The sequence below is a fragment of the Haliotis rubra genome, unplaced genomic scaffold (assembly GCF_003918875.1).
Source record: "Haliotis rubra isolate DU_JTF1 unplaced genomic scaffold, ASM391887v1 Scf539, whole genome shotgun sequence".
NCBI lineage: Eukaryota > Metazoa > Mollusca > Gastropoda > Lepetellida > Haliotidae > Haliotis > Haliotis rubra.
Window position 1 is genome coordinate 453,369 of NW_025767234.1, and position 14,337 is coordinate 467,705.

Sequence of the window (14,337 nt, forward strand, 5' to 3'; positions counted from 1 at the left end):
CCATAAAATTGAACATACAACCTCTGAAGCCAACACTATCTCTAAATACTGAATTAAACTGTGAATTAAGTGAAAATGAGGGTGGAAAGAATAGCATGCTCTTTCAGCTTCATTCAACAGGGACATATACAATTTATTGTTTCCAGAAACATCGGTAATTCCGTAATTCAACACAGTAACTTCTGTGCCCTGGAGCACTCAAGGTTATTCTACTTTTATATACAAATACATAAATGTCATTATATTGGAAATCACATCGACAACGAAAGCAAAATGGAATTCAAATCCTCATTTTCACTTAATTCACAGCTTAATTGAGTATTAAGAGATAGTGTTAGCTTCAGAGATTGTATGTGCAATGTTCCTTTTTGTTAACATAATATTACTTTTTGTCGTGACGTTTACACCTATACTTTGATACGCTAAGTGTAATAACCTCTGATAACAATTAATAACAACCCGTTAACAATGAAATTATCTGAAGATTTTATTCAGTTTTCTTGAGAATTACGTTTTGGGACCAGCACATGTGAATATAGTCTATTTGGTACAATTAGTAAAGTGGCACCATTGACTATAAATACCTGGTACAAGATAAGTCCTGTGAATATGCTTCCATGCATTTAGAGGATACAGATATGGAATCATCACATGATAAATGACACGATTCAGATGTTTTGAGAATACATTTACAAGGTGACAATGAAATGTCTTTCAATTTTTAATTTCATAAAGTACAGAAGACTTGGTACACATATTTGTCTTCCCGTCACATAGTTTTACAGGGTAAAAAACACGACCTTTCTTGGCTATATAGACCCTTCAGCATTTTACATGCTCATCAACATATTTGAACATGGTACATCATCAAGGGTGCGTGAAAATATCAAACGTCTATCCTACGGTATTACTGATCTTGATTACCCCACGAAACTGTCAGGTGTTAATTACTAATAGCCGTTGAACTTATATGAACGGATCACTCAAAATCGATTATGACACCAGGAGATTGCAAGGGTAACCATGACCATGGTGCATGCACCATCCATGGTACATAAAATGTTATTCTGCATTAAAGTATCACTGATAGCTAATATTATCAAGATGGTCCATTTTCTCGACAATTTCCCACAGTAATTTGGGATTGTTCCTGCCAATGGTAAATACATAGTTAGCAACGTTTGTTACAGTTTCCTAGACAGAGTCATTGTCCATAACCTGACATATGGATCATCGATTGGTTATGCTGACCTGGGATGAAGGTCATCCCTCCTGGATTCCGTGCTGGTTATGAAATATGATATTGTTTAAAAGTTCCTTAACAATGGCTTGGTCTCTCTGATCTATCTGCTTCCATTGCCCCAGCAGGTGCTTGTATAGCATCACAACAATCTCTATTCCCTGCTTGGAGGGAGTCCAGCCTCCGTTCGGGGCATCCCTTGCTATGTTGCTGCCTTCACCTTTATGGAAATGCCTATTCTCAAGTGGAGTGGTGCACTCCTTGACCTGATTCCCGAGTCGGATCTCCTGGTTATCCGGTTGCATGCTAAGTGCCAATGTGGAACTTCCGATTCCACCATTCCTATATATACCACCAGTGCCACTATGTATACCACCAGTGTCAAAGGGCATTTCTGCTTGGGCAATGGTGTCAATTTCGAGGCCTCGCGACTTACGCGTTGTCGTAGGCTGACTGACTCTTACTTGGTGGGGGATGCTGTCATTATCACCTGAAGATGCACGAGGAAATTCCTCTTTGTGGACGATAGGTGTGGAGCATACTGATCCTCCTGCTGAAACCATGACCCTATCTGCTTCTACACAGTCTTTTGTATTTTCAGATTCAACTTCTCCATTACATCTTTCGACTGAAAGGCCTTTCGAATGCAGATCTATATCAGGCTCACGAATCTCTAGCCCAAGCAAACATTCTTTAAGCTGAAATGAAATAAGATACAGGAACAATGAACGTTTATGTCCAAACCGACATTAAAGACCGAGACTGTAGAACATTTCAAGGTATTTAGTTTGACAAAGTACAATATCATTCCAATATAAAAAGGATGTTTCAAGTTTCCGTTTCTCTCCCACCAAGTTGTCGAGAGTTGATTTACTAACTGGATCTGAGCATGCTTTTGAGGTTGCGCATTACAATATGTATGCATTATAAATTTGCACATTTGAATAACACCTTATTCAATTTGACAACGTAAAGCACACAATGTTTGGCTCTAGTCGAAGTTGAGACGTTGGTATATTCGTTGCGGAGTGAATGGTCTTTACCTGCCTGAGATGCGTTTCTTCCTCGAAATAATATTCTCATGGAACGATAAAGGGCGGAGGCGAAGGATGCTGAAACAAACATCACATGCCTATGGTGATAGGTCAAGTATTGGAAAATGTGTGTTAAAACTTTAATACAACTATACAAGACATCACCAAATTGCAACACGAAAGTACAAAATTCATCAGTAGGAGTGTATTTGTCAAAGGAATCTTTCGTTCAGTGTTCTTCAGACTTTTATATCGTGATTTTTCAACATCTGATTTTAGTGTTATATGGAAATAACATTATTTACATGTCGGATGCCTTATATGTTCATGGGCCAATGTATCATCCTGGAATTAGATGTAACAACAAAACACCCGATACCTTGATATGAGGAAACACGATCAACCTATTAAACCATCATCTGTGTTACACTTAGGTTTAATATTATAGGAATATTGACCGTCATTGCCAGACTCTATAGCATGGTCTGCAGCGACTTTTGTAGCAACATCTGTAGGAACTTCTGTAGTAGCGTCTGTAGCAACTTCTGTAGTAGCGTCTGTAGCAACTTCTGTAGTAGCGTCTGTAGCAACTTCTGTAGTAGCGTCTGTAGCAACTTCTGTAGTAGTGCCTGTAGCAGCCTCTATAGCTGAATCTGTAGCATCTTCTGTAGTAGCGTCTGTAGCAACTTCTGTAGTAGCGTCTGTAGCAACTTCTGTAGTAGCGTCTGTAGCAGCCTCTATAGCTGAATCTGTAGCATCTTCTGTAGAAGCGTCCTTAGCAACATCTGTAACAGCTTGGTGTCTGTGTTGCTGGGTTTGATCTTCAACCATCACTTGTTTTTCACTTTCGCTGTCTAGACGAACTCGTGATTTCCTTTCACTCGTAGATGTATCTGTAACACAGATGCCAATTTTACTTGGCCACAAGACACTAATGATTGTAGCAAAACGGTTGGGAATGCCTCTTCCCCAACTTCTTAGATCGAGAACAAAGGACAACGTCCTATGTCACTTACCCTGTGCTGATTTAAGGACATTGTTGTCAGTCTGTGTTCCAATTCCCATTTTTCTATCATCCTCGTGATGACTTCTTCTCGACCACCAATGAGATAATAATTATCTGAAATTAAAAATAATGTAGGTTTCACATCTTTGATTGATATAAGGCCAATGTATGGAATTTAAATTTGGGTACAGAGTCATGTAAAGATGGTGAGTATTTAACTATCTAAGGCACCAGTACATACTTGTGTTACCCATCCCGCCATGGACACTCATGGATGGTGGTTTCCGGGACTCCCGGTTTCCAATGAAACTCTAAAAAATCGAACAATAAATATTATGAATAGACCTTATGTTTTGTTTCTGTTTAACATTTTATTATTAAATCATCATAACATCTCCACGACCATTCAACTATCTGTAAACTCTAGCATCCATATACGTTTTGTATTAAAGTGGAATCACATTCTGTCTTTGAAACTGTAGTTGCACAAGTTGAATCAGTACTAACCGCCTTGTAAGTTTCTGGAAGACATCTTCACATCTTAAGAGCTTTGGTAAAATGTCAACACCCTTATTGTATTCCATGTTGGTTCACCACCCCTCGGCAACAGTCGCAGGTCCCTCAGCCTCCTGTTACGACCTTGATGGCCTCTCGGAGCCCTGTGTGTAATAATGACCTTAATTAGTATCCTATATCAACATTATCGCCTAGTAGCTGCTCATATGTCCAGTACCCTCGTGGATCTGTTATAGCTTCTAGTAGTCGCTGTGTCCTTTACATCCGCTGTTTAGAATCTCCGTGGACTGTCATTGTATCTGTCTCCGTCTTGAACGCACGTTAAGGTCGATGACTTAAGTATCCTGATTTTCTGAAAGGTTAATAACACGTGTTACACTTAAACAATGAACACGACTGATTCCAGAGTTAACACTCATTACAAGCAGTTTATATAACTCTAGTGAACTGTAGTGACAATGCAACACCCACAACACAAGTTTAGAGTCCTAAAAGAAAGCTCATAGCCAGTATAAAGACAACTCACAAATAAACTGTCAGCTGCTGAATGAGGAAGCTTTAACTACGACATGTGTGTATTAAAATAGATATACTGTAGGTGTGTACCTATGGTGCTGATATCATTGCAGAATCAGGGGAGGTAACTTAGCTCAAGCACACTCTTTAACCACACGTTGTGAGATGACTTTGATTTATCTACGTACATACACATGTCATTTGTATCTCGCCTACGAATATATGGCAGTCAACAGGATACAAAATCACGATTTTGATCGTGCGGTCTGAACTAATCTTGTTCAAGTATTGATAAACATTGTAGGGAAATTGCGAGTGACATCAGCAAAGCAGGTGTAACAATATATTCTGCTGCTGTAAATATATGCACGTGGTATGTGTGTGTGTGCGTGCGTGCGCGACCGGCCGTCCGGGACTGATTTAAGCGCTGGGCCTGCCAGGGTTCCCCCCCAACCCCTCTCTCTCTCTCTCTCTCTCTCTCTCTCTCTCTCTCTCTCTCTCTCTCTCTCTCTCTCTCTCTCTCTCTCCTCTCTCTCTCTCTCTCCCTCTCTCCATCCTCTCTCTCTCTCTCTCTCTCTCTCTCTCTCTCTCTCTCTCTCTCTCTCTCCCTCTCTCTGCGACACACCGGCTTCAGATACGCATGATCATACGCACAGCAAGGTGTATATCCTTGTCCTTAATATTACACACACATACACAGTAAGAGAGAGACAGACAGAGACAGTCAGTATTAACGTGTAAGGCAGACACATACTTTGACCTGATAATGCAAAGTGATACGTCAGTGCACATTTACACAGGCCTCATTCAGATCCCATGTTCTTTAAAAGGCCCTGATCACGGTTCATGTGTCAGGATTAACATTTCAAGCAGTCACCTATCAAGCTGTAAAATTAGGAGGGTGTGACGGTGAAGTTATTTTATACATTACATATGACGTGGGTTTGAAGTCCCCGGGAACGTTCTCATTTGAGAAAAGCCAATCCTAACCCGGATCTTCACTATTGCGACACGATAGGCATTAATCTGTACAATTTGAGTGAGTGAATGAGTGCGTAAGTGAGTGAGGAGTGTAAGTGAGTGAGGAGTGAGGAGTGAATACGTCTTCAAACGCCTTTCTATTTCAGTTATTAACATCCAAATGCACTAGAGTGACCTTTTATTATACTATATTATATCATATACCTTATTATCTTGCATTAATCTGTTACTAAATAGATTACACATCCATGTAATCTTAGGATAGTAATACAAGGGTGCAATACGGATGACGTTCTACATTGCTACGCTATGACTTGTTTTAGATTAATGCAAGATAAGAGGGTATATCATACATACAGAACGTCATACTAGTGCATTTGGATGTTTTGATGTCCTGGGAGCAGGCCGTTAATCACTTAGTGAAAGGCGCAACCGCGGGTTGAGACTGACATGACCAGGATCCGGGGGAATTTGGGATTTGGACGATCAGTGGATCCTGCTTAGATTTAGCAACTGAACTCTGCAAAGATATTTATAGTGTACCCCGTATACCAGCAGGTCACAAGTGACCTCCTTCCTTATCAGCTTAGTCTCATGCACATCTGCCTTACTTGCTCACGGGTATGAAATTACACAAAGTGCACAGCTAATCTTCTACACAACTGTAAAAAGCCAGCAAGAAGATAACCCACACAGGTGAAAACTAATCTTATTGAGACACCGACGGACAGTCTGCAATATAGAGAGTGTAAACTGAAACATTCCAGAGGATTGTATAAGACTCAATGGATGCTATAAAATGTCTGTGAGTGGGTTAGTGAGTGAGTGTGGCTTTATGCCACTATTAACAATATTCCAGCAATATCATGATGGGCAACACCAGAAATATGTTTCACACATTTTACCCATGTGGGGAAGCGAACAAAGTCTCCGGTGTGGATTTACCCACTACATGAGTGAGATTACCCCAACCATTAGAACATCCCATTATTCATAAGTTAAAGTTTTCATTAAAGTGGATTCTGTGAAGTAAATTTTCTCACTAGCATACAGTTGGTCCCTATAGCATCCAAAAGTGTGATTTAACTTTCCTTTTCTCTTACAAATGCTTCAAAACATTTGCTATCTACTAAAATAGTTAGTCCTTTAAGGTGATAAATAAGACCTATACATCTCAGATAATTTAACAATTTCAGCCTTTCAGACAAGATAGTTCTGAATAAGGAAAAAAGCAACATGAATTCGGTATTTGGCTTTTATTGGCTATGTACAAGAAGCATGATACTATTTTAGCTATACTAAAGGTCATTCTAATCATACAAATACCAAAGCAATGTACCTTTCTCTATTCCAGTATGATGAATATCCTGGATTCATTGGAAAACACATCTGTCCATTCAGGTCAGGACTCAGGGTATTTACCATTAAAGAACTGAGATACAGTACTCTCGACCGATGACGTATGATCATTACAATAAAGCAGAGCGAAAAATGTGTAGTAAGGGTATAGTTAAAAGCATATAAATCCAAAATAACAAAGCATTAATATACAGCTTGGTAGATGACAGTGGAGGTAAAAATTAATATGACCATTAAATTATAATCTTTCACTTCATCAAAAACTTTTGATATATAAAGTCAGACTTACTTTCAATAAAGTCTAAGTTATAGATAATATTTGCATGATAAAAGTAACACTCCGATGCAAATCAACAATCTTTTAATAGCATACCCGACAGAAAAGTTTCGATCCTTTGGAACCAGGCAGTTGGTGGATTCATCGCACTGATCTGCAAAATGAGTTCCACATTTAGTTTTGTTTTCACTCTCACTACTAAGTTTTGAATGTCTCTCAGATCAATTTTGATAACTTCAGGATGCCCTGCATAAAAGCCTGATTCAAGCCTAATCCCTGGCCCTAATTCACTAACTGTGAACACCTCTTGCACATTTCCAGGGGATGTAACTCTCAACAGTCTTTTTCCACATTCTGCCGAGAGATGACTCGCACTGGCCTTGACTGGATGCATCTGAGATCAAACGTAAATTCTACACAATTTCCAGGGAGGCCAATCAGTGGGTCGACAGGGAGGGAAGTAACAGGCCTCTCTTAATATTAGGATTATCTCCCGCATCCTTCCCTCAAACTCTCTGAACAAACAGCATTCCGTCCACTATCTACCCTGGAACGATCTTCAACCAAAGTCTCTGCATATGCAGCATCCAGCTGTTTCTGCCCACTATCTGTTCTGGAACCATCATTCCCTAATTTCCCCGAACGGACATCATTCAGGTGAAGCTGTCAACCTTCTGCAGTTGTACAATCTTCCATCAGTTTCTCCGAGTTGACGACCATCAAGTTGGTCCGCTCCCGGGTTCCCGGACCTATTTCCACCTTGATGCTAGATTTAAGCTTGACGTCTGGAATAGTCTCTTCTGTTAGAACATTGAGTGGGTCTTCCTTCTTGTGTATATGCTGCCCTGCTTTGACCCTCATCTTAATTCCAAGTGTGTCAGAGTCGTATAATTCTTCTGATGGCGTGATATTGCAGCATGCAAGAACACTTACAAGATGATAAAACACCTCTTCGTCTGTTAAGGATTGAATGTCCTCTTCACTCACATCGCTCACGTCACACTGATGAAGATGAACGTAGAGCTCATCATCTGTCATTGCAGACCCATTGTCGTGATATGCATGTAAGACCCCCGCGATTCGTTCATCTGTATTGGCATCTCCGCTTTCCGAGTCATGTTTCTTGCTAGTCACTGGAGCAGGACTCTGAAGAGTCTGCGCAGATCTTCGGGGAAAATTGCTCGTTTCCAAATCTCTCAGACGCCTCTTGATATGTTCAAAATCCTCATTTGTACAGCCACCTGGAAACAAAATACATTACTGTCAGTCCATCTTTCTCAATTACATCAACAGTATTAACACATTAATTAATAACCAGTCGATCTTGATCAATATTAATCCAAACCACCCAACCCTTTCCACAATCATAAGAAATGTGGGTTAAAAGAACACCTTTTTGTAACGAATCCTACGTATTCACAAATACGAGTTAATAAATCACTATAAGAAGGTTTATACCTCCTATTAGTATTGCATTTTTAGCATTTGTATTTTTATATTTTGCAAACGTTGCAATGTACAATTACAGTAAAGTATATTATGTGTAATGTTCATGGAATGAATATGTGTGACTGGCTTGAAGACGATTACGAACATTAACTTTACACGTTGTACACGTTTCACTACCTTGTAAACTAACAACCAGTCTACACATAAGTAATCCTAAAAACGTTTATGATTAACAAATCCATCAACGATTGATGTGGAAAATATAAATCACATGAACTGTTTGATATTAACTGTCAGATATTAATCAGGGTGTTGGCAACCACATAATGTGTTTATGTCTTTCATGCAAAACGTACTTTGGAAGATTAATGTTACATTATCTCCATTGTGTACAGTTGACACGTTGGATCTGTACATGCACCCCCCGGGCGCGCCTATCATTGTTTCTGTCCGCAGCTGTCCATCACCAACTGAAGAAAGACAAACACAAGAAGTACATTAGCAGAGAGCTTCATGTAAGAGCCTAAAAATGTTCAAAGCGTGGTTACTTGTTTTATTGCTTGTACCATACGCTAGCGATATGGGACGCCAACCATAACAACAATCATTATATTGTCTGATCCCCACACGACTGATTACACAAAAACAACAAACGTATCTTAGATATCCATGGCTTCAATTTATCTTCGTCTCTGCCGATACAGTAAACTATGTTTATAACGAACAGGCCTATAGCAAAGCGCCCATGTTATACCCCTTATAACCGTAGTTAACTGATTATACGTAGGAAGACTCGTGTACCTGTAGGATGGAGTGCCTTCTTTATTTGGTTCTGTGCACGTTCTAGGGCCAGTGCCATGTCTCCTTCATCCTCTGGAACATTAGGTATAGGGCGTTGTTTTCTTGTCTCTGACATTCTGAAACACCGAACTCAAATCGTTATGATCACAAGCATCTTGAATGTCATTGAGAGTGTTTGGTTTCATTTTTGTGTGTAAAATGGTGAGCAACTGGGTCTTCAAAGAAGGCATCACAATATCCACCTTTCACAATTACGTATAATCTGTATGCTCTAGTTACCTCTAGATACCGCCAACACACTACATGAGCTATATCTGCTATAGACAACTCCAACACTACATGAACTATATCTGCTATAGACAACTCCAACACTACATGAGCTATATCTGCTATGGACAACTCCAACACTACATGAGCTATATCTGCTATAGACAACTCCTATATCACTACATGAGCTATATCTGCTATAGACAACTCCAACACTACATGAGCTATATCTGCTATAGACAACTCCAACACTACATGAGCTATATCTGCTATAGACAACTCCAACACTACATGAGCTATATCTGCTATAGACAACTCCAACACTACATGAGCTATATCTGCTATAGACAACTCCAACACTACATGAGCTATATCTGCTATAGACAACTCCAACACTACATGAGCTATATCTGCTATAGACAACTCCAACACTACATGAGCTATATCTGCTATAGACAACTCCAACACTACATGAGCTATATCTGCTATAGACAACTCCAACACTACATGAGCTATATCTGCTATGGACAACCCCAACACTACATGAGCTATATCCACTCTGGACGTGAGTGAGTTACGTTTTACGCCGCTTTTAGCAATATTCCATAAATATGACGGTGGGGGACACCAGAAATGGGCTTCACACATTGTACCCATGTGGGGAATCTATCCGGGGTCATTGGCGTGACGAGCGAATGCTTTAACAACTAGGCTAACTCACTTTAGACAACTTCAACACAATACATGAATACATTAACTACATACACCTTTACGAATTCCAAAACAAACGTGTTATTCATTCACCCTGGTCAAATCAAAACAATACATGTGGTGTATCCACAATGAACAATACCAACACAACACATGTGGTGTATCTATCCTGAACAATACCAACACAACACATGTGGTGTATCTATCCTGAACAATACCAACACAATACATGTGGTGTATCTATCCTGAACAATACCAACACAATACATGTGGTGTATCCACCCTGAACAATACCAACACAACACATGTGGTGTATCTATCCTGAACAATACCAACACAATACATGTGGTGTATCTATCCTGAACAATACCAACACAACACATGTGGTGTATCTATCCTGAACAATACCAACACAACACATGTGGTGTATCTATCCTGAACAATACCAACACAACACATGTGGTGTATCTATCCTGAACAATACCAACACAACACATGTGGTGTATCTATCCTGAACAATACCAACACAACACAAACGGTGTATCTACCCTGAACAATTCCAACACAACACAAACGGTGTATCTACCCTGAACAATTCCAACACAATATACTCGAAGCTTCAGCTCTTACTACAATGAATGCTGATTAATTCTTGATTAGAAAGACTACATACGAATTATTCTTAAATATTATGGTATGTACTACCATTGTGACAGGAAATAATATTGTTTGAACACGAGGTAGAAACATGAAATCAATTTATCTGGCTACACTAAGTATAGGCTGTGCTTACCTCTCAGCTGAATACATCCAGAGCGATTTGGTTGGAAACGAATACTGCTATATTCCTTGTGAATATGGAGATAAGTTACAGCTATTCACTGTCTTCAGGTGATCACAGGAATCGAGGTGTAGGCTCTGGTTACCTCGATGTCCACTGGCTGAATTAACTCCGTTGAGGATAAAATTGTTGTTATGAAACAACATGTAGTGTTTTCTTACTTGTGTTGTCCTTGGTGAATAATCATGTGCATGCATAGTTTTAATATTTTTCGCTTCCATGATACCTGCTTCATAACTTTGAGTCAAAATGTCACATAAACGGGCCGATTCTTCTAAGATATTTAGGGATTTAATAAATTGCACAAGTGTATCACATTTCACACATGAACTGTGTTCCCGCTTCACGTAAACATGTCGAGGCAATCCTTGCGTGGGCCTTTGTACACCTGGACGTATTTGGGCGAGCGCTGTCAAATGCTCATGAAAAAGTCGGATGGTACCGGGGACACTGCTACTGGGAGAGATTCGCTGTGATTATATGCATGTATAAGTTATTTAGAGATTGTATCATGAACAAACAATGTTGCTGTGACCTGCCACGTTTATCTTAAATGTACACCCGGGTGTGACAGGCTTACTTCATCTCCTACTTTAAACTTGAAGATCTTCCTTCTGACTTCATGCATCGTTTCTGCTTTGGGTTTTACTTGTTTCAATAGTCGGTCAATGTATTGTTTTTTCCAAAACAAGATATTCATTGTTCGCAGTAATGTCAGTGGGTGATCATTCATTCAAAGATCTATGAGGTCTATGGTTATAGGGCCAAACAAAATCTTGCAAAAATTTCAAATAACGGTATGTCTGTTTTTAAGTAAAATATCTATATATAGTGGTCTTGAGTGTCTGTATTACTCTCTCCGCATAAGAAGACTTGGTTTCATTTTGTGTCATATACGTGATACCTTTATGTCTTAAAAGTAACCTCATCCTTCTATTATCAAATTCACAACCTTTGTCAGATCTTAGAATTTGTGGTATTGAGGCACGAGAAAATATCTTCGTCATGGCCTTAATGACGGCGTGCGGTGTTTTAGTTTAAAGGGGTTCCACCCATGGAAATCTTGTAAATACCTTGATAGCTATCACTCAGTATTTCACACCGTCATTGTCGGAGGCTATGTTAGATACATCAGCCAAGTCAACATCCCATCGACCATGAAAACCAATTGAGACCCTTCTGATTCACTTGAATTCGTACCTAAAAGGTCGCTGAAGGAAATATCATCTTGAGAAGCTAACCACTTCTTAATGTGATGTAAACTTATACCATATTTCCCTTCCTTTTTCATCATTTGATATAACTTTGTTGGACCTGAAAAGAAGGCTGGATATTTGGAAATGAAGTAAATGTTGGGCAAATATTCTGTCCATCCTTCAACTGGCATGGTGAGAATACAAATGATGTGGAAATAAACTGCATATGTTTTTATCAGAAACCATGTCTCATGCAGAAGCAATTGGTTTACACAGGTTAGGACTGGTCTCGAGCGACTGTTTGACCTAGTTTCGCTCTCACTGTACGAGCATTACTGTTGTGTGAGGTTGATAAGGGTTTGTTTACACAGGTGACTCAACCTCGTGTGTGTGACTAGTTCCTCTCATCGTTGCATTCCTCGAAATACATACTTTGGATGAAAAGACGTATGAAGTAGATCTTTGTATACTCTTTCACATTTTATTGTACACTGAAATATAACAGTCCATACGTTGATGTCTTTACTAGATGTTAAGTACCGCAACCAACAACTTGCGAGGGAGTTTTTTTGTTTACATACATACAATCACGTTCGGTCTATGACAGTCTCACTGAAACAGACTGGTTCGTTATTCTGCTTTAAAAAACAAGTTTGTCTCCTTGCTTGAATATGCTCATTAAACAATTGATTATGGATAAATGTTAGATGACGAGTCGTCTCCCTAATAATAGTCACAAGCCAGCCCTCGTTATCTTTAGACTTGGGGATTTTCAGTGCTATAAATAGCTTGACATATTGCACCATAGCTTGTAATAGGTCTACGCTTCTTTAATTAGCTCTGCACTATCGATAATTGGGTCAAACAGGGTGGTTCTCTCGTTTTCTAGTTATCATACAGCCTCTCATAACTGTCAGACAAATGTCACATAAACAGGCTGATTTTTCTAAGATATTTAGGCATTTAGTAAATTGCACAAGTGTATCACATTTCACACATGAACTATGTTCCCGCTTCACGTAAATATGTCGTAGGCCTTTGTACACCTGGCCGTATTTGGGCGAGCGCTGTCAAATGCTCATGAAAAAGTCGGATGGTACCGGGGACACTGCTACTGTGAGGGATTCGCTGTGACTAATACATGCATAGGTTATTTAGAGATTGTATAATGAACACACAGTGTTACAGTGACCACGTTTATCTTAAATGTACCACAGCCTTAATCTCCTAAAACTTGAAGACCTTCCTTCTGGCTTCATGCATCGTTTCTGCTTTGGTTTTACTTTCGGTGTCCACATATAACAATAAAGACAATATTTCTTGTACAATGAACATCACATATACTTGTCAAAAAGAAATCCCTACGGTGAGAGACTTTGAAACTTCTCTTGTCTCTGTCGTGGCCCTGTTACAACCTTTGTAGTTTTAGAGCAGTTCGAGAATGGAAGCCTTTTGTACTGTAGTGGTTTGTAGGATTTCTTTATATTATAACGGTAGTAGTCTCTCATATCAACGCTATCGTTTAGTAGGTTATTGTATCTATAGTAGCCTTGCATATCTGTTATAGCTTCTAGCAGTCACGGTATCCGTTACGTCCGCTAGAGACATTTTCGATCCTCCCGTATATTGCTATGATGGCTTATGAGTCCATCTTAGAGGCCCGAGCACTCGTTACAAGTAGAACAAGTCAGGCTATCTTACACTACCACAGCCTCTCATAAATACACTGTAACTGCTATGTTGGTACAGAAACAAATCACTCACTCTCGGTCAAGAGTTTATATAGACAACATAATAATGAAGAGTCAACAATTGCCTCTTTTTATGAATGATGATGTTGAACACCCCCAAATATTGGCATAAAAACAGATATACTCACATATTCCAAGCAGAGTCTGGTGGGGAAACTTACCTTACTACACGCTGCACGAGTCTGAGATAAGACCACATTCGTCCCTTATATACATGTATATCACGTGACCAAGGATTGATTCCATTAGAATCCTCTAGAATGTTGTTGAAACTAGTCTGGGTAATCTTGAAAACTGGTCTGGAGTTAAATCTATGGGCTGAATCTTATATCTTTCAATGATAAGTATTATAACAACGTGGGTGAGGTCAGCAAAGCAGGTATAACACTAGA

The 14,337-nt window shown here is 39.4% G+C and overlaps 2 protein-coding genes across 2 annotated transcripts in view; both read right to left on the bottom strand.

Annotated features, from left to right (window-relative positions):
• Positions 1-14,337, bottom strand: part of LOC124253302 — an 88,399-nt gene that overhangs the window by 33,595 nt on the left and 40,467 nt on the right. The window lies entirely within an intron of this gene.
• Positions 6,553-9,564, bottom strand: LOC124253303. Its single transcript, XM_046687051.1, has 3 exons — positions 9,180-9,564; positions 8,735-8,848; positions 6,553-8,170 (listed from the first exon to the last, which is right to left on the bottom strand). The coding sequence occupies exons 1-3, from the start codon at positions 9,292-9,294 to the stop codon at positions 7,596-7,598; spliced, it is 804 nt and encodes a 267-aa protein (XP_046543007.1). The 5' UTR covers positions 9,295-9,564; the 3' UTR covers positions 6,553-7,595.